Source organism: Scyliorhinus torazame, chromosome 10 (assembly GCF_047496885.1).
Source record: "Scyliorhinus torazame isolate Kashiwa2021f chromosome 10, sScyTor2.1, whole genome shotgun sequence".
Classification (NCBI taxonomy): Eukaryota; Metazoa; Chordata; class Chondrichthyes; order Carcharhiniformes; family Scyliorhinidae; genus Scyliorhinus; species Scyliorhinus torazame.
In genome coordinates, this window is record NC_092716.1 from 164376833 (window position 1) to 164404302 (window position 27470).

Consider the following 27470-nt stretch of genomic DNA (forward strand, 5'->3'; position numbering starts at 1 on the left):
TGACTGCTGAAGTGTTCCCCGACTGGAAGGGAACATTCCTGCCTGGTGATTGTTGCGCGATGTCCGTTCATTCGTTGTCGCAGCGTCTGCATGGTCTCGCCAATGTACCACGCTTCGGGACATCCTTTCCTGCAGCGTATGAGGTAGACAACGTTGGCCGAGTCGCACGAGTATGTACCGCGTACCTGGTGGGTGGTGTTCTCACGTGTAATAGTGGTATCCATGTCGATGATCTGGCACGTCTTGCAGAGATTGCCATGACAGGGTTGTGTGGTGTCGTGGTCGCTGTTCTGAAGACTGGGTAGTTTGCTGCAAACAATGGTTCGTTTGAGGTTGCGCGGTTGTTTGAAGGCAAGTAGTGGGGGTGTGGGGATGACCTTGGCAAGATGTTCATCGTCATCAATGACGTGTTGAAGGCTGTGAAGAAGATGACGTAGTTTCTCCGCTCCGGGGAAGTACTGGACGACGAAGGGTATTCTGTCGGTTGTGTCCCATGTTTGTCTTCTGAGGAGGTCGGTCCGGTTTTTCGCCGTGGCGCGTTGGAACTGTCGATCGATGAGTCGAGTGCCATATCCCGTTCGTACGAGGGCATCTTTCAACGTCTGTAGATGTCTGTTACGCTCCTCCTCGTCTGAGCAGATCCTGTGTATACGGAGCGCTTGTCCATAGGGGATGGCTTCTTTAATGTGTTTAGGGTGGAAGCTGGAGAAGTGGAGCATCATGAGGTTATCCGTAGGTTTGCGGTAAAGCGAAGTGCTGAGGTGACCGTCCTTGATGGAGACCAGTGTGTCCAAGAATGCAACTGATTTTGGAGAGTAGTCCATGGTGAGTCTGATGGTTGGATGGAACTTATTAATGTCATTGTGTAGTCGTTTCAGTGATTCTTCGCCGTGGGTCCAAAGGAAAAAAATGTCATCGATGTATCTGGTGTATAACATCAGTTGAAGGTCCTGTGCGGTGAGTAGGTCCTGTTCAAACTTGTGCATGAAGATGTTGGCGTATTGGGGTGCGAATTTGGTCCCCATGGCTGTTCCGTGCGTCTGGATGAAGAACTTGTTGTCGAAGGTGAAGACGTTATGATCCAGAATGAAGCGGATGAGTTGCAGAATTGCGTCTGGAGATTGGCAGTTGTCGGTGTTGAGTACTGAGGCTGTTGCAGCAATGCCGTCGTCATGGGGGATGCTGGTGTAGAGTGCCGAGACGTCCATTGTGACGAGGAATGTTCCTGGTTCAACTGGTCCATGGGTGCTGAGTTTCTGTAGGAAGTCCGTCGTGTCGCGACAGAAGCTGGGTGTACCTTGTACGATGGGTTTCAAGATGCCCTCGATGTAGCCAGAGAGGTTCTCACACAGGGTCCCATTGCCTGAAACGATAGGGCGGCCTGGTGTGTTGGCCTTATGCCACGCGCCACAGCGAAAAACCGGACCGACCTCCTCAGAAGACAAACATGGGACACAACTGACAGAATACCCTTCGTCGTCCAGTACTTCCCCGGAGTGGAGAAACTACGTCATCTTCTTCACAGCCTTCAACACGTCATTGATGACGATGAACATCTTGCCAAGGTCATCCCCACACCCCCACTACTTGCCTTCAAACAACCGCGCAACCTCAAACGAACCATTGTTTGCAGCAAACTACCCAGTCTTCAGAACAGCGACCACGACACCACACAACCCTGTCATGGCAATCTCTGCAAGACGTGCCAGATCATCGACATGGATACCACTATTACACGTGAGAACACCACCCACCAGGTACGTGGTACATACTCGTGCGACTCGGCCAACGTTGTCTACCTCATACGCTGCAGGAAAGGATGTCCCGAAGCGTGGTACATTGGCGAGACCATGCAGACGCTGCGACAACGAATGAACGGACATCGCGCAACAATCACCAGGCAGGAATGTTCCCTTCCAGTCGGGGAACATTTCAGCAGTCAAGGGCATTCAGCCTCTGATCTCCGGGTAAGCGTTCTCCAAGGCGGCCTTCAGGACCCGCGACAACTCAGAATCGCCGAGCAGAAACTTATAGCCAAGTTCCGCACACATGAGTGCGGCCTCAACCGGGACCTGGGATTCATGTCGCATTACATTCATCCCCCACCATCTGGCCTGCGAAATCCTACCAACTGTCCTGGCTTGGTACAATTCACACCTCTTTAACCGGGGGTTACCCCATCTCTGGATCTGTAAAGATTTAATCACCTGCTAAAGCTCGCATTCCAAGCATTGTTTGGCATCTTTGAATTTGTCTATATGTGTGTTTCTGGAACAGACCTCTTCATTCACCTGAGGAAGGAGCAGCGCTCCGAAAGCTAGTGACATCGAAACAAACCTGTTGGACTTTAACCTGGTGTTGTAAGACTTCGTACTGTGCTCACCCCAGTCCAACGCCGGCATCTCCACTTCAAATTATAGGGCAGTGGTGACCTCCTATCCACAGCTGGTGTCACAATTTGCACTGATCCGCAGTTAAGGTTTCCCAAATCTCATGAATGAAGCTGCGGGCTTTCATGTATTTTTAATAGTATTCCTTGAATCGAAGCTTTGGATACTCTGCTGGTCTCTTGGCAGAGGCTACCTCCTTATATTGCATATCTTTGGTGATGCAGCCTTCTTCCATCCTGTACATATGCCCAAGCCAGCAACGCTTCTTTGCTTGATCAGCACAAGCATGCTTGTCCTATAAAGGACCGCTTCATTGGTGAACTTATTATTCCATGTGATGCCAAGGATGAGCTGCAGACACCAGAGGCGGAAGTTATTGAGCCTCTGTTCTTGGTAGGTGTTAGTTGTCTAGTTTTGCCACCATATATCAATGTGCTGATGATACAGGCCTTGTAAATAAGGGTCAGTCTGTTACTTCAGCTGAGACCTAACCAGTGAATTACAAAGGTTTAGCATAACTTGCATTTGCAATGTATGCCTCTATTTATAAAACCAACTGTCGCAAATATTTAATTTTGAAAAATGTCCAATTTACTTGCCCTGCCAACTCTAAAAAGACTGTAGTTCTCTGATGTAATAAAGAGTTCACATTTATCAAGTTTCCCCTCTGAACTATGGCCTCTCATTCAAGATAAATCTGAATAAACACTTGTGCACTTTCCTTCACTGCATTGCCATCCATGGGCACAATATCTTAATGTGTCCTAACCACGATTTAAAGGTTTTCATTAGCTCTCTTGTAACTCATACCCCTATAAAACTTAGAATTCCAGAAGAAAATCTTTAATAATTTCACTTTTAAAAGATTTATGTATCTAAACTCTAAGGCTATATTTCTCAATTATTTTTAAACATGAAATTTCATCGGTTATCCATCTACCCAATCTATTAACCTATGTGCCCCTGAAGCTGTTTGCAGAATTTTTCATAATCACTTTTTCACTGTCTTAAAATTTTGCTAAATGGTCCAAATACATAACATTAAGAGCAATGATATCAACACTGAATCTTGAGGGATACAACTAGTTAGGCCCCTCCAGGCCCAGAAACATTAATCACAAGTCTGTTTCCTCTGCTAAACAATTCCCCATCAATATTACCACATTCCCTTTGTCCCTCATTTTTTTTGAATCAACAAGCTCCATGTGGCACCTTATTGAACTGCCTTTTGCAAATTCAAAGGAGCAGTACTCTCTCCATCAATGCACTCCATATTTTCACAAATAGTTGCTAAATTGTGAGACACAAGTTATGAATCCATGGCAGTTATCTCTCTAGGTAAGCTTGAATATGATCTTGCAACATTTACTGTGTCTAGAAACTTGGCCACGGCGGTTAAGAAAGACAAAAACAAATAACTGACCATCACATTGCTATCTGCACAGAAATTGACCATCACGTTTCCTACATTACAATAGCGATTACACATCTAAAATACTGAATTGGTTGTGAAGCACATTGGGACATCCAGAGCTCATGAAGGACACTACTTAAATGCATGCGACTTAAATGAAGGGCTGCGGACAAATTTTGGAAGGTATCTTTAAAGTCTATTTTGGTTTAAGCAAGGGAACAAATAAAGTTCTCTTTGATTCAGTTGAGCTGGGCCATTACGGTCAGAAGATAAATGAAAGGAGGGGAGGGAAAATGATGATGATGGCAACTCATTTTTACATAGAAATATACAAAATAGGGGCAGGAGGAGGCCACTGCCCTTCGAGCCTGCTCCACCGTTCATTATCATGGCTGATCATCCAACTCAATTGCCTAACCCCGCTTTCACCCCATATCCTTTGATTCCCCCAAGTACTATATCTAATTGCTTCTTGAAAACATGCAATGTTTCGGCTGCAACTACTTCCCGTGGCAACAGATTCCAGAGGCCGACCGACCACTCTCTGGGTGAAGAAATTTCTCCTCATCTCTGCCCTAAATGGCCTATCCTGTTTCCTCAGACTGTGACCCCCTGGTTCTGGACACCCCCACCATTGGGAATCTACACTGTTTAGTCCTGTTAGAATTTTATCGGTGTCTATGCCTCATTCTTCTGTACTCAAGCGAATACAATCCTAACTGATTCAATCTTTCCTCATAAATCAGTCCCCCCATCCCAGGAATCTGTCTGGAAAACCTTCTCTGCACTCCCTCTAGGACAAGGTAGCACAGTGCGTAGCACTGCTGCCTCAGAGTGCCAGGGACCCGGGTTCAATACCGGCTTTGGGTCATTGTATGTGTGGAGTTTGTACGTTCTCCCAGTGTCTGCGTGGGTTTCCTCCGGTTTCCTCCCACAGTCCAAAGAATTACAAGGTAGGCGGATTGGCCATGCTAAATTGCCTCTTAGTGCCCAGAGGTGTGAAAGTCAGGTTATGGGGTTGCAGGCATCGGGTGGGACATGTATCAGTGCAGACTCGATGGGCCAAATAGCCTCCTTCTGCACTGTAGGGATTCTATTATCCTTCCTCAGAGAAGGAGACCTAAACTGCACACAATATTCCAGACGTGGCCTCACGAAGGCCATGCATAATTGCAGCAAGACTTCCTTGCTCCAATGTTGCATGTTGCTCAAAGAATATATATCTTGTAATTTCAGCAAGTGTGTTTAAATGTTCTTGGAGGCACTCCATCCCTCTTCCTGACCACTGGATGAGGATAAAACATGATTTGAACCTCAGTTGGGATTCACACTCCAGACCACCTCCATCATTGAGAACACTTATTTCCACCTCCATAACATTGCCCTTACCTACTCCATCTCAGTTCATCTGCTATTGAAACACTCAAAGCATGCTTTTCTTACCTCTATAGGTTCTACTATTCTAAGTCTCTTGACTGGTCTCCCACATTTTGTCCTCTGTAAACTTCAGCTCTTCCAAAACAGTGCTGCTTGCAGCATAGCTCACACCAAGTCCTGTTCACTCATCACACTGTACATGCAGACCTGCAGTCCCTGCTGATCCAGAAACACCTATTTAAAATTCACACCCTGAACACAAATAACCTCCCCATCATTAACCTCCTCCAGCCTTAAGATCCAATTGTGGCCTATTGCGCAGCCCCAATTTTCTTTGCTCCATTTTTGTTGGCAGAAGGTTGAGGCACCTGCCCTAAACCTCTCCACCTTGTTCCTCCTTTACAATGCTCCTGAAAACCTACCTCTTTGAACAAGCTTTTAGTCACCTGGTCACAATCAATAAAGCTAACAGTGTTAAGTTACATTGCCAAATCAGTATTATACATATCAGAGGTGGCATGCTGAAACTAACATGTCCTTAGAGTACTGCTTAACGTATCTCTGGAGACAATGCAGAGAACATCATGGGGGCTTGATCCCTTTTGCCACAGGATACTACTTGAGCATTGCTGAAAAAAAAAGAGACATATTTTTGGCGAAGATTTTGGTCTTGCATACATCTGCAAGATAAAATTAAACAAATTCATATCATATGTGAAGAGAGTGCTGATTGGTTGGCAAGTGGATGCTGATTGGGAGAGGCATCTCCATGGAGAATGCACCAGCTGATGGTGACTGACAGTTAACTGCCAAGCATTGTTTGAAATTTAAACCAGGATACTTGACTCTAATAGGTCAAGGCATTGCCCTGAGGAATGAATCAAAGAATGGCTGTCACTTATTTTGATTAGTGGAAACAGTTGCAGTGTGCCAATATGTTTTTTTCTGTCTGCAGAGAACAGAACCCTGTGTATTAAAATATGTAGCTTACACTACATGCAAATGCACCACATTGCGAGCCTAATTGACGATCTTAAATTCGTCGTCAGCATAATTCTTAGCGCAATTGAGGATTATTTAGCATACATTGTCCAATCACGAAATCACAGTGATATGAATTTCAGTGATGCTATGTATGTAGGCCATACATCACAAAGACTAGCAGATCATATGAAACAGCTGTCACTTCCGTTGTTCGCAACAAGTAGAGTACAGACTATATCCAACCAGCCCGTAGTTGCAAAACACGAAACACAATATCAGACGTGATTGTGATTGGACAACATTTGCTAAATAAGTCTCAGTTAGCAAAAACTTAAACTGACAACCATTCAAGATAGTCATTCAGGCTCGTAATGAGGTGCATTTGGATGTATAGTAAGTTTCATATACACAGAGCCCTGTTCTTTGCAGACAGAAGAAACATTTAGACACATCGCACCTGTTTAAACAAATTAAGTGACAGCCATTCACTGGTTCATTCCTCAGAGAAATACTTTGACTAGAGTCAAGCTACCTGGTTTAAATTTCAAACAATGCTCGGCAGTTAACGGTCAGTCACCATCAGCTGTTGCATTTTCCAAGTCAACGCCTGCACCAATCAGAATCCACTTGCCAACAAATCAGCTTCTTCTTTTTTTTTAAAAAATTCCAATTAAGGGGCAATTTGGCATGGCCAATCCACTTAACCTGCACATCTTTGGGTTGTGGGGGTGAGATCCACCCAGACATGGGAAGAATGTGCAAACTCCACTCTTTGACAAAAAAAAAATCTCTTTTCAGCAATGCTCAGGTACTGTACTACCAAATGACTATTAAAATACTACTTATGGAACAGGAGACTATGCAACCTTAAAAGAACGACAGTAGCCCTTATAAAAGGAAACAAAATATCAAGTGCATAGAGGTATACAAATTATTTTATGGAACAGCCAAGATAAGTACAGAGCATAGTTTTAACTTAAACCTCGACAAACTGCTAATAGGAAAACTTAGATGGAGTCAGGATGCACGACTAATAGGTCAATTAGATAACTGGAAATATAGAAAAAGCAAAATCTCCACGGGATACTGTTAGATACTATGATGGGGTGAAGGAAGAGAACTCTAGGACGGATCAGCCTGATCGGGTGAATGGCCTCCCCTACATGTATTTATCTATATGATCATACGTATTCTGATTGGAGTATAATATTTTGACTGCCTCAAAAGATGTGTCACAAAAATACTGAATATAGGTGTAAGATATTTTTTTAAAATACATTTAGTGTACCCAATTCATTTTATCCAATTAAGGGATAATTTAGCATGGCCAATCCACCTACCCTGCACATATTTGGGTTGTGGGGGCGAAACCCACGCAAACACGGGGAGAATGTGCAAACTCCACACGGACAGTGACCCAGAGCCGGGATCGAACCTGGGACCTCGGCGCCGTGAGGCAGCAATGCTAACCACTGCACCACCGTGCTGCCCAGGCATAAGATATGATATATGCAGCAGAACTGGGCAATTAGAAATGAAGAAAGCAGTATTTATCCATTTACTCACATCCATGCAGATTTGTCATACACTACACATGCAGCTTTTGAAGAGCACACTTGTGTTTCTGATGTCGCACAAACACAAGAGCTGCAGAATGGCAAAGTAGTATCTGATTCAAGGTCACTTTAGTTCCATTCTTCCCCGAAGGGACTAAGTATTGCTAGGATCCAGGATTAACCTCACCGGCCCCTCCAAAATGGCCCTCAATCAACCCATTGTCCAATTCAAGGAATCACTCTGTAATTATCAGTGGCAGAAAAAGGAAGCTTGATTTCTCCCCCATCAAATCTCAATATTATTAATGGGATCATGACATTGTAACATCAATTATCATGCTGTATTGCCTGGTCAAGGATCAGGCTTTGAGATTGAGATTAATGTTAATGGTCAAGCTGTTTTCAAGAGAAACTTTTGATCCTGAATTGATTTACAGACTCTGCTTAATCAAGTTTTATTAACAGATTTTACTTCATAGCAATTACTTGTTTTCCTGTTTCAACTGCGTTAAGTTAAATATTTATAGAATTTTATACTCCAAGTTGGAAAGATCCAGACCTCTAACTCCTGGTACAACGGTCAAACCAGCCACTGGTTCCAGCCCAGTAGATTACATTGAAGAACCAAGGCTCCTCAGTACCATGATGTAATCAATTTTCAAATCAGCATGAATCATAAGGTTATCCGTCACTACAATGCACTATTCATCCTGCTTCCAAATAATCAACTCAATCCTAGAACATAGTGTTTACTTGAATTTTGATTTAAAAAGCTTCAGAAGTTGGAGAAATCAGTATATAAACAAAAAATATTAATATGAAAAATGGCAAAGGATGCATCAGCAAAATGAAGAAAGCTCTATGAAGCATTCTATTTGAATTAATACTTACGGTAAAGAATGAAGACAGTGGGAACACAACACTCGCCTCCTTTCCAGTGTCCAATATCAACACTCTCGGGTCAGATGCAGCACAAATGACCAGATATAAAGTGACATGGGGACTACATTACAGTTAAATTCAAATATTTGCTCCACTAAACCGAGCTAACACATCAGTCTCTTAATACTGCCTATAATAAATAATTAGTAGTGGATTAGTGGCTTTGTACACAATCAGCTTTTCGCCCTACTTTGAGGAGGCTTCTACAATGAAGAGAAAATTCAAAAGATCCAAGTCATGCATAAAAGCTTTGGCTTGTGGAAGCTTACAAACTAGCCAAATACATTCAGTAATATGTAAATATGCAAGACAAATGAGAAAACCTTTTGAATCTTTCCATCTCGGAGTTAATTTCTGTAGGATCATATCAACTATTTACTTCAAAATTGAATCCAGAATGTGAAATATGCATCTCAATATACAGATGAAATTAACAGCATTGGCTTATTTAAACAGCATATCAGTGTTAAATGATCATCTAATAACAATCTTTATTATTGTCACAAGTAGGCTTACATTAACACTGCAATGAAGTTACAGTGAAAATCCTCTAGTCGCTACACTCCGTACACAGAGGGAGAATTTAGAATGTCCAATTTACCTAACATGGCTTTTGGAACTTGTGGGAGGAAACCGGAGCAGGTTCCGCGCAGACAGTGACCCAAGCGGGAATCGAACCCAGGACCCTAGCGCTGTGAAGCAACAGTGCTAACCACTGTGCTGCTGTGCTGCCCCTCTAGTCAATCGATATACTATGAAGATGCTTGTTTGTGCCATAATTTGCTTGTACAGTTAAGGCAGAATGGAATCACGATTTGGATGGAAAGAAGTGAAAAATTCAATTTCTCATCAAACATACCCATGACATATAGAAGTTAACTGAAAAATGTCCAATTCACCTAACCAGCATTTCTTTTGGGACTTGTGGGAGGATACTGGAGCACCGGAGGAAACCCACGCAGACCCGGGGAGAAGATGAAGAATTGTTAACTTCAGTGCTAATATTCACACTAAAGCTGCTGTTAGTTTTTTAAAACATCTCATCAGACTGGCTCCTGCAGAATTCTCAATATTCTGACTGAAGATCAGACTTTGAACGGAGGAACAATTAAATGGAATTTAACGTTAAAATATGAAGGATACTGTACACAAAAATTTCAGATCCAAAAGTCTGGGTTCTGCTATGAAATCAAATATGAGTGAATTGAGAGCCAGCCAGGGAACCAAAAGAACAAAAAGTTGTTCAAAAACTTGGTAGAAAATCACACCATACAAAATGTGGAATTCAAACGTGAATGGAGATAAAATAACCTGCAAATTTGATTTCAGTTAAATGTCACAATGCATATTTAAGTATAACCTTGACTGCTGTGCCAGGCTTCGTAGAAGCATTTTAGTATTTAATAAATGATTGAGTAGTTAAAGTCATGTGAAGACTCTGGGCGTCATTCTCCGCCCCCCCAGAGGGTCGGAGAATGGCCGTTGGCCGCCGTGAATCCCGCCCCCGCCGGTTGCCGAAGTCTCCGAAGGGAGAAAAGTCGGCGGGGCGTTAATGTCGCCGCTGCCGCGGAGAATGTCACGGGTCTGCGCAAGGCAGCCGATTTTCGGCCTGCCGATATTCTCCCTTCCGGATGGGCCGAAGTCCAGTCGACGTGATGACCGTTCACGTCGACGTAAATTAAACCTCCTTTTCATCGGCATGACCCGGTGCTCCAGGCTCACGCCGACCAGCGTGGAGGTGAGTGACGGCCTGGGGGGTTGGCTCTGGGCAGGCAATGGCGTGGCCGCAGTCTGAATGCGTGAGGAGAGGTGTGTCTCGGCTTGTGTGTGTGTGTGCGCGGCAGAGGGGGGGGGGTGGTGGTTAGAGTAGGCTGGGCTCCGGGGGAGTGCCGGGAGGGGGTCCGTGCCGAGGAGGTGGATGGGGGGTCCGTGCCGGGAGGTGGATGGGGGGTCCGTGCCGGGGTGGAGGTTGGGGGGTCCATGCCGTGCTGGGGTGGAGGTTGGGGGGGGGGGTCCATGCTGGGGTGGAGGTTGGGGGTGGGGTCCGTGCCGGGGTGGAGGTTGGGGGGGTCCGTGCCGTGGTGGAGGTTGGGGGGGGTCCGTGCCGTGCCGGGGTGGAGGTTGGGGGGGGGGGGGGTCCGTGCCGGGGTGGAGGTTTGGGGGGGGTCCGTGCCGTGCCGGGGTGGAGGTTGGGGGGGGGGGTCCGTGCCGAGGAGGGGGATGGGAGGGCAAGTGAGTTGGTCCACCTGGCCAGGTGCCAGCCTCCAACAGTTGGACCCATGCGGTCCATGCCACCTGGCTGGGGGGAGGGGGGGATATGGGCAATGATGACATGTCGTCGTTCCCCTCCCCCCCCCCCACCAGGCCGTCATGTTTTCAGATCATCCAGCGATGTTGGCCGCCGTGGTGGCAGCCGCTCATGTCTATGTTGCCCTGGATGAGGAGGAGGAGGAGGAGGAGGAGGAAGAGCGTGCCAGAGAGGCGGCGCAGGCTGCCGCAGAGGGGCAGGCGGCAGCCGCCCAGGCTGGAGGGACACCTGACCGACAGGACGAGGAGGGGGAGGAGGACGTCGCGGCCCCACGGCAACGGAGGCACCCGAGGGCGCCCCGTGTGTACCGGCCCCTGCAGTCATACCAGGACCTCACGGACCGGGAATGCAGGAGGAGACTCCGGATGAGCCGGGAAACCGTGGCACACATCTGCCACCTGCTGGCACACCTGTCACCGCGTGGCACTGGCGGGGGACACCCTCTCCCAGTGTCCGTCAAGGTTACGGTGGCCCTGAACCTTTATGCAACGGGGTCATTCCAGGCACCGAGTGGGGACCTGTCCGGCATATCGCAGACTTCGGTGCACCGGTGCATCGGGGCAGTGACAGATGCCCTATATGCCATGGCGCACCGCTACATCTGCTTCCCCGTGGACCGGGCCAGCCAAGATGCCCGGGCCGTGGGCTTCTCTGCCGTGGCCGGGTTCCCCATGGTCCAGGGCGCGATCGATGGGATGCACGTCGCCGTGCGGCCACCTGCAGATAACAGGGCCGTGTTAACTAATAGGAAGGGGACCTATTCGATGAACGTACAGGTGGTCTGCGACCACCGCATGATGATCCTGCACGTCTGCGCCCGTCACCCAGGCAGTGTACACGACTCATTCGTGTTGTCGCGGTCATCCATCCCCGGCATGTACGAGGGACGCCATCCCCGGCTGAGGGGCTGGTTGCTGGGCGACAGGGGCTACCCATTGCGATCGTGGCTGATGACGCCTATACGGAGGCCACTCAATGAGGCGGAGAACCGCTACAATGATGACCATGTAGCGAAAAGGGGAGTGATCGAGAGGTGCTTTGGCGTGCTGAAGATGCGTTTCAGGTGCCTGGACCTCTCTGGGGGCGCCCTCCAGTATCGGTCAGATAGGGTCGGCCGCATCATTGTGGTGTGCTGCGTCCTGCACAACATAGCCCAGCAGAGGGGCGATGTGCCGCAGGCAGAGGAGGGCGGAGTGGAGGAGCAGCAGGAAGAGGCCCAGTCCTCCCCAGATGAGGGGGATGGGGGCAATGGTCAGGGCAGACGGGGTAGACACAGGCGGGTGGCTGTCCACCGTTACCGGCTGGCCCAGCGGGCACGGGACAGACTGCTAGACGCCCGCTTCACTGACTAGATGGGCGTGGGAATCGGGTAGTATGGCCACAGACCGCACACCATGGCAACAGCCGACCACCCACACCCTCCACCCATCCACCCACCCAGCACCCTCACCCCCCTCCCCCAACCCCACCCACCCCACCCGCATGCACAACCCCCCCCCCATTGCCGATCCACCTGCGGCACAACGGGCCGGGCTCACACAGTTGCGGGTGGACGCGTGTCTATCGCAGGCCATGGAGGATGATGACAACCCGCCCTGCGATGAGCTCCTGGCTCTACATCGTTGGACTATGTCTGACCCATGGTCACAGTACCACCATCCACCCGGACCATCCCTGCATGCGGCTGTGACACTGCAGCGCACGGTCCCGTCCTCTGCCCGGGGGATGTTGATGGCGGCCCAGGGGGAAGGGGGCAGACTCACCTGGGGCTGAGGTAACACCACCCCTCACACACACACTTGCGCTCAACGTACATGACACCCCGGCAGACTTTGGACAGAGCACAAAGGCAGCTTCGGTAGGTGTAACATTGACTTTAATAACCAAAGGAGTTCATGCACGTGCCCTAGCCCCTAAAACTCATCTGTGCCCTGCACCCGTGCCAACTTACTCAGTGTCTAATTGTTTGGCCTTACGGGCCCTTTGACTACGTCTACGTGGTTCCCCAGACGGTACAGCAGAACTGGAGGTGGACTCCTGTGATTCCTGCCCTCTGACACTGGATCCCTTTGGCGGCCGTTTCCTGGGGCGTCCTGGCCTAGATGGGCCAGGCTGCGGCCCGGGCGACTGGGATGGCGAGCTGCCAGCCTGTCCTGCCCGTTGCCCACCCGATGCACCTGGGACGGAAGGGGGGCGGGGGGGGGGGGGGGGGGGGAAGAGTCCGAGGTGTCGTGGTGTACCGGGACCTCCCCTACAGAGGGAGCCGGGACGGACCACACCACCTCCTCCTCCACCCGATGGCCCCAGGCCTCTACATGGGTAGGGGATGCGAACGGACTGGCCATCCAACGCCCCCCCAACATCTGGCGCTGCCAGTCCTGGAGGCCCGTGCTGGTATCGACAGGGGTCTGCAGGTTTGCAGCCATGGAGCCCAGGGGGTTGGCAAACCCTGTCTGTGACAGTGCGACGCCGGCTCGCACATGGCCACTGGCGCCGATGCCCTCAGCGATGGCCTGCAGAGACTGGGCCATGGCCTGCTGAGACTGGGCCATGGCCTGCAGAGACTGGGCTATGGCGTTGAGCGACTCTGCCATCTGGCGCTGGCACTGGCTCATGGCCTCCTGTGAGAGGGCAGACATTTCCTGGGCCACAGACGCCGCCTGCACGGAAGGCCCCAGGCCTCGCAAACCGTTCCCCATGTCTGACACCGTCGCACCCATTGCCTCCACCGCGGACGCCACCCGTGCGGTGTCGGCCTGGGTGGCACGCATGACCGGCACCACTCCCAGCTCCTGGACACGGGTGGACTCCTCCACCTGCGACCGCAGCCGCCGCAAGCCGCCCGTCACCCTCTTCGCTCGTCTCCGGGTCGGTGGTTGCATCGGATCTATGTGTGGGTGTGGTAACTGCAGGAACCCGGGATCCATCTGGGCGGCAGATGTTCGCTTGGGCTGGGCTGCCCTCCGACCGCCCGGTCCCTCTGCTGCTCCTACCTCCACCTGCTGTACCAGGACGGCTGTGTTGTGCGCACCAGTGAGTGTACCAGACGCCTCATCACTAAAGTGCCCAACCGTGGTGAGTGTTTCTGCGATGGTGGAGGGTGTTGGTGACAGCAGTGGCGTTGTGTCGTGCTCTTCGTCCCACTCGGAGTCCATGGCACTTTGGGGTGGGGGTTCGTCTCCACCCATCCACTCTGAGTCACTGTCCGGTATTTCGTCTTCCTGGGTAGTGCTGTCCCGGGTAGGGGTGTCCTGGGTAGTGGTGTCCTGGGTAGTGGTGTCCTGGGTAGTGGTGTCCTGGGTAGTGGTGTCCTGGGTAGTGGTGTCCTGGGTAGTGGTGTCCTGGGTAGTGGTGTCCTGGGTAGTGGTGTCCTGGGTAGTGGTGTCCTGGCTCGGATGTGACGGGGGCCTGTGGCTGCCCCCCTCGTCGCTGGGTGGTCGCTCCCGCACGTGACGGGGGTGTCGTCTCCCTGTTGCTCCAGGTCTCTCCGTCTCCCGTGGTGTGCGAGGGGCATCCTGCGGGCGTCGCATGCTGGAGGGTCCGGGTCTCTCCGACTCCCGTGGTCTCAGAGGGGCATCCTGCGGGCGTCGCATGCTGGAGGGTCCGGGTCTCTCCGTCTCCCGTGGTCTCCGAGGGGCATCCTGCGGGCGTCGCATGCTGGAGGGTGCGGGTCTCTCCGTCTCCTGTGGTCTCCGAGGGGCATCCTGCTGGCGTCGCATGCTGGAGGGTGCGGGTCTCTCCGTCTCCCGTGGTCTCCGAGGGGCATCCTGCGGGCGTCGCATGCTGGAGGGTCCGGGTCTCTCCGTCTCCTGTGGTCTCCGAGGGGCATCCTGCGGGCGGTCTGCATCTGCGGGGATGGGTGCCTGGACGTTTGGCCCTGCGATACACAATGAAGCATGCATGGTTAGACATCAGGCAGTGATCAGGTGATACGGGGGAGGGGGATAAAGGGGAGGGGGGATATGGGGGAGGGGGGATATGGGGGAGGGGAGATATGGGGGAGGGGGGATATGGGGGAGGGGGATATGGGGGGGATATGGGGGAGGGGGATATGGGGGAGGGGGGATATGGGGGAGGGGGGATATGGGGGAGGGGGGATATGGGGGAGGGGGGATATGGGGGAGGGGGGATATGGGGGAGGGGGGATATGGGGGAGGGGGGATATGGGGGAGGCGGGATATGGGGGAGGCGGGATATGGGGGAGGCGGGATATGGGGGAGGCGGGATATGGGGGAGGGGGGATATGGGGGAGGGGGGATATGGGGGAGGGGGGATATGGGGGAGGGGGGATATGGGGAGGGGGATATGGGGAGGGGGGATATGGGATGGGGGGATATGGGGGAGGGGGGATATGGGGGAGGGGGGATATGGGGGAGGGGGGATATGGGGGAGGGGGGATATGGGGGAGGGGGGATATGGGGGAGGGGGGATATGGGGGAGGGGGGATATGGGGGAGGGGGGATATGGGGGTGGGGGGGATATGGGGGAGGGGGGATATGGGGGAGGGGGGATATGGGGGAGGGGGGATATGGGGAGGGGGGATATGGGGGAGGGGGGATATGGGGGAGGGGGGATATGGGGGAGGGGGGATATGGGGGAGGGGGGATATGGGGGAGGGGGGATATGGGGGAGGGGGGATATGGGGGAGGGGGGATATGGGGGAGGGGGGATATGGGGGAGGGGGATATGGGGGAGGGGGATATGGGGGAGGGGGATATGGGGGAGGGGGATATGGGGGAGGGGGATATGGGGGAGGGGGGATATGGGGGAGTGGGGATATGGGGGAGGGGGGATATGGGAGAGGGGGGATATGGGAGAGGGGGGATATGGGGAGGGGGAATATGGGGAGGGGGAATATGGGCGAGGGGGATATGGGCGAGGGGGGATATGGGGGAGGGGATATGGGGGAGGGGGATATGGGGGAGGGGGGATATGGGGGAGGGGGGATATGGGGGAGGGGGGATATGGGGGAGGGGGGATATGGGGAGGGGGGATATGGGGGAGGGGGGATATGGGGGAGGGGGGATATGGGGGAGGGGGGATATGGGGGAGGGGGGATATGGGGGAGGGGGGATATGGGGGAGGGGGGATATGGGGGAGGGGGGATATGGGGGAGGGGGGATATGGGGGAGGGGGGATATGGGGGAGGGGGGATATGGGGAGGGGGGATATGGGGGAGGGGGATATGGGGGAGGGGGGATATGGGGGAGGGGGGATATGGGGGAGGGGGGATATGGGGGAGGGGGGGATATGGGGGAGGGGGGGATATGGGGGAGGGGGGGATATGGGGGAGGGGGGGATATGGGAGGCTCACCCTGCCTGCCCTGACGAGGTCGTTCACCTTCTTGTGGCACTGGGTGCCTGTCTGTGGTGTCAGGGCCACAGCGGTGACGGCCTCTGCCACTTCCCTCCACAGACGCCGGCTGTGGCGTGGGGCAACTCTGCGGCCGTGCCCGGGATACAGGGCGTCCCTCCTCTGCTCCACCGCGTCCAGGAGCGTCTCCACATCGCGTGACTCGAACCTCAGGGCTGAGCGACGGCGAGCCATCCAGTCGGGTGTTGCGGTCGGGTGTTGCGGTCGGGTGGGGGGGAGCAGCTCGGCCTTATGAGCCGTCACGCCGTACAGCACCTATGACGCTGCACGGCGTGAACCACTGCGCAAGCGCGGATCCCGTTACGTCGCTGCTAGCCCATTTCGGGCCGGAGACTATCGACCCATTTTTCCGACGTGACGCAAGTCGGATTTGCGCCGTTTTTTGCACCGATCGGCGGACTTTCCGCCGATAACGGAGAATTTCGCCCTCTATCTGCATTTGCAGCCATCAGCAGTCAGATTGGCTATCGTGTTCCAAAATGAGAACAGTTCAAATCAGCATTTAGTTCAGAGTAGCATTTGTATTTCACACACAGCTCAGCACAAACACTTAATGTCAACAATGAGCCCCCACAAAAAACATTCATTGCGGAGCTTAGCTAGAGATATCATCAACACCAGTGTTTACCTTAGCTGGGAACAGCGAAGCTTTGAAGCAGTTTTGTGGGGGATGCTTAAAGACATTCAAATGAAGAACCAAAGTCTACTTCCTTACCTGAAAAAGTATGAAGATGAGGAACAGCTCATACACAACACTGACACATAACCAGAATCTCCAGTATGCTGCAAAAGAGAATGTCCAATAATAGAAAACTTTAAAATAATGATTTGCGTTCCAAAATATACTACTATGCTGCCTGGAATCTGATTGGCAACCAATTTTAAGCAACAATATAAACAAACCAGAGAAGTCACAACCTTCCTTCAAACCATATAAATGTGGGCAACTATCACATCTCCCCTGTCCTCCCTTCCCATGGTGTCGTGTTCCTCTTGTTTTTAAAGAATCATTTGCAAAAGCCTGGTGAGTAGTGGGTGATACAATATAGATTTTCACCAAAGACTTGATAAGTCAAAAGGAGCTGGTGATTCCTTGTTCCACAGGGTGGAAACTGAATAGCTTTAAGAGAATGGCAGAGCAAGAGGGTCTAACCAAAGACCTGAAAGTCACATGCAGCCCTCATGTTCTGGCAATATGGCTGTAGAAGCAGGTCTAAACCCCAAGGTCAGAGTAAACACGAGTGTAGACAGTTTAGACTTAAGCTCTGACATCCTACAATACTCAAGTCACCACACAGGAAGTAATATCCAAAATGGCCCACATTTCAACCCGCTCCACAAGATTGAATCAAGAGGGAAAATGATGGATTGTTAAGGTGGATTCATGTAGCATTTAAAAGAAACTCTTGTGTTAAATAGAGAACACTACACAAAAGGCAAGTGATGACCTTGTCTTTAAAAGTTGCTAAGCTTAATATAAATTACTTCAAAGCTATTAGAAATTCTCTCCAAACTGCTTGATTATGATTATAAAGTGTGAGAATTGGTCTTTTTGAAAATGTTATCAGGTAAAGAAATAAGCACCTATGCTCACTGAGCTGCATTGGATCCTAGTGCAGCAACATATCAAATTTCACATTGCCACATCACTTTGTCCCTCCCCATCGTTAACCACTTTCAGTCCTATGAATCAGTTTTCTCCACTCCTTCTTGTGCAATCACATTGTGCGTTGAGCTGCCTAGACTCCAAATCTCCCCGCCCTCCTATAAAAGACACTCTTGAAAAACATCGTATTTAACCATGGTTTCAATAATCTGAATATCTCGGTTGTTCAGTGCCAAATATTGTTTCCGATGAAGCACCTTACCTTGTTATAGGAGCTGTATAAATGCAAATTTTTGTAAAAGGACAATGAAGGAGCCATGACCACGTCACATCCCTTCTCCCTACCTACAAAAGAAATAACCTAACATGTAGATCAGCTACATGCCCTGCAGGTCCTTTCTTCAACTTTCCTTACAGGGTTGATGGACACTTCCATTGCCAATGGTCTCCAAATTATACGTCAGGAGTCTAAATTTTAATAGTGCATATTTATACACAGAAGCAATTGTGCACTATTTCAGAAAGAAACTTTAAAAATTGCTCTCCATTTAATTTCAGGAGCAAGACTGTTGCCATTTCGTGCCTTTGCACAAGACAAATGGAACGCAGGAAATAACCTCAATTTCCTTAAAATTGAATCCATGTTTTAGAGATGTATATATGCTTCTCGGAAAGTTAAAATTGTTTGAGCCAAGAGCAAATCCCCATAGAAGAGATAAGCCCCAATGTGGCACAAATCTCATCTACTGATTAATGAGAGTTTATTAAAGCCATAGCTACTGCAGCAAGATTGCAGCAATGTGCTTTGACATGAAATGCTTTTATTTATTAAAAAACTACTATGAATATGAGAAAATGGTTCAAAGTTATTTGTAACTGAGAATTAGCCAACTTTGATATTCAGGATGTGACCTGTAAACGTGCCTTTAACTTTTACACAGCAAAAGCAACTCTGGTGAGTTCAGTACTGTTTGGTTAACTCCATTTCAGGAGAGCATGATATCATATGAATTATTTATAGGATTTTAACTAAAGTAGACTAGTTTCACAATTAAACTATTAGTGTGCACCATCAAGACATAGCAACAGTTAAAGTCAGGGAGCTAGGCAGAGTCTTATAGTAACTGATGCATCATCAATATTAACTTGTCTGATCTCTCAACAGATGCTGATTAACTTGCTGCACTTTTTCAGCATTTTCTGCATGTTGGATTTATAATGTGCTTGTTATACTTTTTATCTATTAACTACAGCCATTTGCAAAAGCCTTGCAAGAGGTCATCCTTTTGGCCAGGGTACTGAGGGACCCTTAGAAATGTTAGAATTTTTTTTTTTTTAAAGTTAACAAACAGGAAATTTAGTACTGGGTGAATACTTCAAGTTCGGTTATTAACTTTATGTATTTTTCAATATGTGGCTCAAATACATTTGGTTCAGACTTCAACTTTGAAAGAGTATTGCAGACCAAATTGTTTAAGATTCTAGATTTTTATCTTCCTGGCTTACAAAGGGACAGATTGCTGCAATTACCTCCCACCATCAACAATAAACTGTGAGTTAGTCATTTCGTAGTACAAAATGTGAATATTGCTGAAAAACACATACTGCTAATGTTTTTCATCTTGCACTCATCAGGACAATTCGCAAAAATCCGCATGTGTCATGGGAGTGTATCTTTAAGAAATGGGTGTTTATCAAATAGTTGCAGGGATGTCATTGTGTGGGTGGAGCTGGAATGTGATTCTGTCTTTTACTTTCGTTTTGAGCTGGGAGCTGCAGTGTCTTAGTTTCGTTTTCAGTTGAAAGCTGTATTCAGACTACAAGGATGTTGGAGTCTCTCTCTCTCTCTGCAGGTTAAAAAGGTGTTCAGATCACTTGATAATTTAAAAGTGATACCTGCTTTCTGTAGAGATTTCAAATCTGCTGTCTTTGTTAAAAAGGGTCTTTTGATTTATGGATGTTGTTAGGAATGTTATTACGGGGAGTATTGTATCTGTGGGGAATATCAGTGTTGGTAGTTGATAAACAGTTTACTCTATGTTTATAAAGTCTTAACTGAATTCACAGAATAAACATTGTTTTGTTTTTAAAATACTTATGGTCTCTGTTGCATCACACCTGTAAAGTGGGCCCTTGTGCTCCCCATAACCAAAATCTATTAAAAGTTGTGGGTAGGTGAACTCAATGATATACTTTGGGGTTCTCTAAACCCTGGCCCATAATACATGTCAGAGGAAAGTACAACTTTATACTGATTGGTTGGCAAGTGGTAGAGGCATTGCCAGAGAATGCATCAGTTAATTGTGACAGACCATTAACTGCCAAGCATGGCTCGGAAATTTAATCCAGGTAGTTTGACTGACTGGTCAAGACAGTGCCCTGAGGAGTTCCGGTTGCGGCTATGTGGAGCTAAGCCGCGCGATTCGGCAGCTCCCACGAACACGGACTTTCGGGCTCGATAGAAGAGCCCCAACGGAACTTTTTTTTACAGCCAACCCGTGGGGAAGAGAGGAGAGAGGTCCCCTACTAACTTGTATGGACCGGACCCGCAGTGAAACGGCCAAAAAAGTGGCATTGGAGCAGCGGGCGAAGAGAGGGAAAACAAGCAAAATGGCGGCGGCCGGGGACAAAGAGGAGATGCAGGAATTCATCAAGCGCTGCTTTGAAGAGCTGTGTAAGGAGTTGGTGCGCCTATGTTGGCAATAATTGAAGGACTTGGGGCAACCCAGAAAGCCCACGAGGTGAAGATCCAGGAGATCCAGGAAAAAGTGAGTGAGAATGAGGACGAGCTCATGGGCCTGGCGGTGAGAGTGGAGCGGCACGAGGCGCTACACAAGACTTGGGCGGGAAGACTCGAAGACCTGGAGAACAGGTCGAGGAGAAATAATCTGAGGATCCTGGGTCTCCAAGAAGGAGTGGAGGGGGCCGACGCTACAGCATATACGGGCACAATAATCGGGGCGCTGATGGGCGCGGAGGCCCCCCCCCCGCCCCCGAGGTTGCTGGAGCTGGAAGGGGTGCACCGGGTGCTGGCGAGGAAGCCCAAGGTAAATGAGCCGCCAGGGGCGATGGTGGTGAGATTTCACCGGTTTACGGACAGAGAGAGGGTCCTGAAATGGGCTAAGAAGGAGCGGAGCAGCAAGTGGGACAACGCAGAGATCAGAATATACCCGGACTGGAGCACGGAGGTCGCGAAGCGGAGAGCGGGTTTCAACCGGGCCAAAGCGGTGCTGCATCGGAAAGGAGTGAAATTTGGAATGTTGCAGCCAGCGCGACTGTGGGTTACACATAATGGCCAACACCACTACTTCTAAACTCCCGAAGAGGCGTGGACCTTTATACTAACTGAAAAGTTGAACTCTAATTGAGGGTTTGTGAGGGTGGGGGGTATTTGAGGGTTGAAGTATGATGGTTGTTGTATATAGGGGGTCAATCACACGCAGGGAATGTTGGATGTGCTGGGGGAGAGAGACAAGGCCGCAACAGGAGCTGCGCCAGAGGGGGCGGGGCAGGCTTTTGAAAGTGCGGGGTTCTTTTCCCACGCGCAGAAGAAAGGCGGGAGGGGGAATGAAGGAACGTATATTGATGGGCAGACTCCCACACCGGGGGGGGGGGTCAAAGGGATGGCGGGGGAAGCCGGGGTCAGCAGGTGTCAGCTGACTTACGGGAGTGATATGGGGGGAGCAAAAAAGCTAGACAGGGAGGGGGGGGAAAGGGTTGCTGCTGCACTGGCCGAAAGGGAATGGGACATAGAAGAGGTGGTCGGGACGGAGGTCCCCCGGCTGGGGGACTGGAGGGTGAGGGAAACGCGGACACGGGATTGGCCCAGAAAAGAAGATGGCTAGTCGGGGGGGGGGGGGGGGGGGGGGGGGGGGGGTGTGAAGAGGGCCGTGAAGAGGGCTCGAGTGTTCGCGCACTTGAAGGGACTGAAGGCAGACGTGCCTATGCTCCAAGAGACACTCCTGAAGGTGGAGGACCAGGTTAGGTTAAGAAGGGGATGGGTAGGACAGGTATTTCACTCGGGACTGGACGCGGAAAATAGAGGGGTGGCAATTCTGGTGGGAAAGCATGTGTCATTTGAGGCCAGGACTATCGTAGTGGATAAAGGAGGGAGATATGTGATGGTGAGTGGTAGGTTGCAAGGGACGTGGGTGGTGTTGGCAAATGTATACGCCCCGAACTGGGATGATGCTGGATTCATGAAGCGCGTGTTGGGGCGCATTCCGGACCAGTAGGTAGGAGGACTGATAATGGGAGGGTACTTCAATACAGTGCTGGATCCAGCACTGGACCGCTCCAGATCAAGGACGGGAAAGAGGCCGGCAGCAGCCAAGGTGCTCAGGGGGTTTATGGATCAGATGGGGGGAGTGGACCAATGGAGGTTTGCAAGACCGCAGGCCAGGGAATTTTCTTTCTTTTCCCACGCGCACAAGGCCTACTCCTGGATAGATTTCTTTGTTCTGGGCAGGGCGCTCATCCCGAGGGTGGAGGGGACGGAGTATTCGGCTATAGCCGTTTCGGACCATGCCCCGCACTGGGTGGAAATGGGGCTGGGAGAGGAGAGGGACCAACGCCCGCTGTGGCGGCTGGACGTGGGACTGCTGGCAGATGAGGTGGTGTGTGGGAAGGTGAGGGGGTGTATCGCAAGGTACTTGGAGGCCAACGACAACGGGGAGGTGCAAGTGGGGGTGGTATGGGAGGCGTTGAAGGCGGTGATCAGGGGAGAGCTAATCTCCATCAGGGCTCATAGGGAGAAGACAGAGGGCATGGAAAGGGAGAGGTTAGTGGGGGAGATTTTGCGAGTGGACAGGAGATACGCAGAGGCCCCGGAGGAAAGATTACTTGGGGAAAGGCGACGGCTCCAGACGGAGTTTGACCTGTTGACCACGGGGAAGGCGGAGGCACAGTGGAGGAAGGCGCAGGGGGTGACCTACGAGTACGGGGAAAAGGCCAGTCGGATGCTGGCACACCAGCTCCGTAAGAGGACGGCAGCGAGGGAAATAGGGGGAATCAAAAATGGAGGGGGAGCCACGGTTCAGAGTGCAACGAAAATAAACAAGGTATTCAAGACCTTCTATGAAGAGCTGTACAGATCCCAGCCCCCCGGGGGGGGGGGGGGGGGGGGGGGGGGGGGGGGGGGGGGGGGGGGAGAAGAGGGGATGAGACGATTCCTAGACCAACTGCGGTTCCCGAGGGTGGAGGAGCAAGAGGCGGTTGGTTTGGGGGCACCAATCGGGTAGGAGGAGCTGAGTAAGGGTTTGGGGAGTATGCAGGCGGGGAAGGCCCCGGGGCCGGACGGGTTCCCGGTGGAGTTCTATAGCAAGTATGTGGACCTGTTGGCCCCGCTACTAGTGAGGACCTTTAACGAGGCAAGAGAGGAGGGGACCCTGCCTCCGACAATGTCGGAGGCGACAATCTCCTTGATTCTAAAGCGAGACAAGGACCCACTGCAATGTGGATCGTACAGGCCGATTTCGCTCCTCAATGTGGACGCTAAGTTATTGGCAAAAGTCCTGGCAACGAGGATTGAGGACTGTGTCCCGGGGGTGATTCATGAGGACCAGACGGGATTCGTAAAGGGCAGGCAATTAAATACTAATGTGCGGCGGCTCTTAAATGTGATAATGATGACATCGGAGGAGGGAGAGGCGGAGATAGTGGCAGCTATGGACGCGGAAAAGGCCTTTGACCGAGTAGAGTGGGAGTACCTCTGGGTGGTGTTGTGTAGGTTTGGGTTCGGGGGAGGGTTTATTAGCTGGGTTAAGCTCCTTTACAGCGCCCCGGTGGCGAGTGTGGTGACGAACCGGCGGAGGTCGGAGTACTTTCGGCTATACCGAGGAACGAGGCAGGGGTGCCCCCTGTCCCCCCTGTTGTTTGCATTGGCGATCGAACCCTTGGCCATATCACTGAGGGAGTCTAATAAATGGAGGGGGGTGGTCCGCAGGGGAGAAGAGCATCGGGTGTCGCTATACGCGGATGACCTGCTGCTGTACGTGGCGGACCCAATGGAGGGGATGGTGGAGGTCATGCAGACTCTGAGGGAGTTTGGGGAGTTCTTGGGCTATAAGCTCAATGTAGGGAAGAGTGAGCTTTTTGTATTACAGGCAGGGGACCAAGAAAGAGGGATAGGGGACCTACCGCTGAGGAGGGCGGTGGGGAGTTTTCGGTATCTGGGGATCCAGATAGCCAGGAGTTGAGGGGCCCTACACAAATTGAATCTAACGAGGTTGGTGGACCAAATGGAGGTGGACTTCAAAAGATGGGATATGTTGCCGCTCTCGTTGGCAGGTAGAGTGCAGTCGGTCAAAATGGTGGTCCTTCCAAAGTTTTTGTTTGTGTTGCAGTGCCTTCCCATCGTGATCACCAAGGGCTTTTTCAAGAGAGTAGGTAGGAGTATTATGGGGTTTGTGTGGGCGAATAAGACCCCGAGGGTAAGGAGAGGGTTCCTGGAACGCAGTAGGGACCAAGGAGGGCTGGCGCTGCCAAACCTAGGGAGCTACTACTGGGCAGCAAATGTGGCGATGATCCGCAAGTGGATTATGGAGGGAGAGGGGGCGGCATGGAAGAGGATGGAGATGGCGTCCTGTAAAGGAACGAGCTTGGGGGCGTTGGTGACGGCACCGCTGCCGTTCTCGCCATCAAAGTATACCGCGAGCCTGGTGGTGGCGGCAACGTTAAGGATCTGGGGCCAGTGGAGACGGCACAGGGGTGCAGTGGGAGCCTCGGTGTGGTCCCCGATCAGGGGTAACCACCGGTTTGTCCCGGGGAAGATGGACAGGGAGTTCCAGGGCTAGCATCGGGCGGGGATTAGAAGAATGGGGGACCTGTTCATTGACGGGACATTTGCGAGCCTAGGGGCACTGGAGGAGAAGTTTGACTTACCCCCGGGAAATGCATTTAGATATATGCAGGTGAGGGCTTTTGTGAGGCGACAGGTCGGGGAATTCCCGTTGCTCCCGGCACAAGAAATTCAAGACAGGGTGATCTCGGGTGTATGGGTCAGGGAGGGCAAGGTTTCGGCAATACACCAAGAGTTGAATGAAGAGGGGGAAGCCCTAGCAGAAGAGTTGAAGGGTAAATGGGAGGAGGAGCTGGGGGAGGAGATCGAGGAAGGTTTGTGGGCTGATGCCGTGGGTAGGGTTAATTCCTCCTCCTCATGTGCCAGGCTCAGCCTGATACAATTTAAGGTGGTTCACAGTGCGCACTTGACGGGGGCGAGGTTGAGTCAGTTCTTTGGGGTAGAGGACAGATGTGAAAGATGTTCAGGGAGTCCGGCGAACCATGTCCACATGTTTTGGTCATGCCCGGCACTGGAGGGGTTCTGGAGAGGAGTGGCAGGAGCAATATCTCAGGTGGTGAAAGTCCAGGTCAAGCCAAGCTGGGACTTGAAGGGGGCTAGCAATATTCGGAGTAGTGGATGAGCCGGGAGTGCAGGAGGCGAAAGAGGCCGGAATTCTGGCCTTTGCGTCCCTAGTAGCCCGGCGAAGGATCTTGCTATTGTGGAAGGAGGCGAAGCCCCCTAGCCTGGAGGTCTGGATGAACGACATGGCTGAGTTCATAAAGCTGGGGAGGATTAAGTTTGCCTTGAGAGGGTCTGCGCAGGGGTTCTACAGGCGGTGGCAGCCGTTCCTAGACTACCTCGCGGAGTGTTAGAGGAAGGTCGGTCAGCAGCAGCAGCAACCCGGGGGGGGGGGGGGGGGGGGGGGGGAGGGGGGGGGGAACGAGAGATTGTTTGAGGGGATGGATGAGCAGGAGATAACATGGAGGGTGGGGGAAACTGGCACGTGCGGGCGAGAGCCAGTGTATAAAGCTATGTAAATATACCATTTTGCCATGTATATATACATATATATTGCTCAGTGCGATTTTGTTACGGGGGGGGGGGGGGGGCGGGGGCGGTTATTGTCTGTAAGGGGGGGAAAAATTGTGTTGCTAAAAAGACGGTGCCCTGAGGAATGAACAAACAAATGACTGTCATTTATGTTGTTCAGCTGAAACAGGCGCAATGAGTGTGTACATGTTCTTTCCATCTGCTAGAAGGCCATATTTATTAATATATGCAGGGCGCAATCTTCCGGCCTCATTAAACTCGCGCTCAAGCGAAGCAAGGCTGGTGAACAGCGGGAGAGGCCAAAAGCGGGAACCGTACCAGGCGCCAATCAGTTTGCAATGCAACTGGCCCGCTCCCCTCGAAATCTCGCCGTAGAAAGGCGAGAAAACAATTATCACCACTTAAGCCCCATTTCCATACAATTAACAAGAGCCACCCCAACCTCCCCAGCAAGTACTCACATGGCGCCAATTAGCACTCCTTTTTTAAAAACATGAACCTGGCAGAAGGGCTTCTGTGGGGAGCCGAGGAGGTGAGGAGCCACCTTTGCTCACAGGCAAAGAGCCCGGGGCGTTGGGCTTGCTGCCCCTGCGTTTGGTGGGGGAGGTGGACCCTCGGCTAAGGATGGGGGGGTCCCTCCGCAGGGTAGGCCGCCATGGGGGTGGGGGGTGCGCTGGGGGCAGCAACTGGGGGGAAACCGGTCGCTGCACGACCATGCCAACCCCTGGATCATCTGTACCAGTTTCCGAGGGGCAACCCTTGTTCCTGCCTGTCTGTCTGTCCCACCATCCACACAATGTCCAGGACCGCCGGGGCCTCTGGTCATGCAGCTGAAGGTTATAGCCTCTCGGGAATTGGCAATCATGGTTATGCGAGGACTTCACACAACCCATGTGTATTCCCGTAGGTGGGCTGGCCATGTAGGATGCGGAAGTCATTGCCTAGCATCCCAATCAGACCACGATGCCTGGACAGTCTGCCAGAACACTGCGGGAGACAACACCACACACGTAGCAGCCAACATCCGAACACCCAGGGGATGGGACACAGCTTCGGGGACATGTTCACGGCCAGAGGGTAGGTGAGTGCCACGGGGAGGGGGCGAGCGCCCTCCGGTTGATGTTGTGAGCAGGTATCCAGCGTACAGGGTCTGGGTCCGGTGAGGGGAGCCCGTTGCGGCTGGGTGTGAGTGGGCAGGACGTTCCAGGTAGGGGCACTGGGGAAATGGAGGGTCCGGCATGGGAGCCACCACTGTTTGTCAGTCTAACACCCTCTCCCAATTCTTTGCAGATATTGAAAGCTATGGCAGGGATGATGGACGCAGAGATTGCCCTAGTGTTGCTGGTGCACCAGATGCCGGGGAAAGCGGCAGCAGAAGCGTCTGCAGATGCTCGAGGCAGCAGCCCATGTGCCGGACACTGCCCCATGTCCCGAGAACCCAGCTGCCCATCAGACTAGGGAGGGACCCAGAGGGGGAGTCCCGCGACGGCTCAGTGTGTACAGGCGTTGCTGATTGTTTGAACAGATGACGGACAGTGTGTGCAGCAGGAGAGTCCGTCTCAACAAGGAGACAGTGCGGCACCTGCGCCATATCCTCGCGGACTTGGCACCACATGGAGGAGGAGGAGGACACCTGATCCCGGTAGCCATTAAGGTCACTGCAGACCTGAACTTTTACGCCACTGGAT

At 51.5% G+C, this 27470-nt stretch overlaps 1 protein-coding gene across 2 annotated transcripts in view; it reads right to left on the bottom strand.

Annotated features, from left to right (window-relative positions):
• The window catches only part of ptdss2 (phosphatidylserine synthase 2), a 171034-nt gene that overhangs the window by 66403 nt on the left and 77161 nt on the right, over positions 1–27470 (bottom strand). For both annotated transcript variants that reach the window (XM_072518899.1, XM_072518898.1), the window contains exon 4: positions 17061–17128. In XM_072518899.1, coding sequence (XP_072375000.1) covers positions 17061–17128 — 68 coding nt within the window. The remainder of the gene's footprint in view (positions 1–17060; positions 17129–27470) is intronic.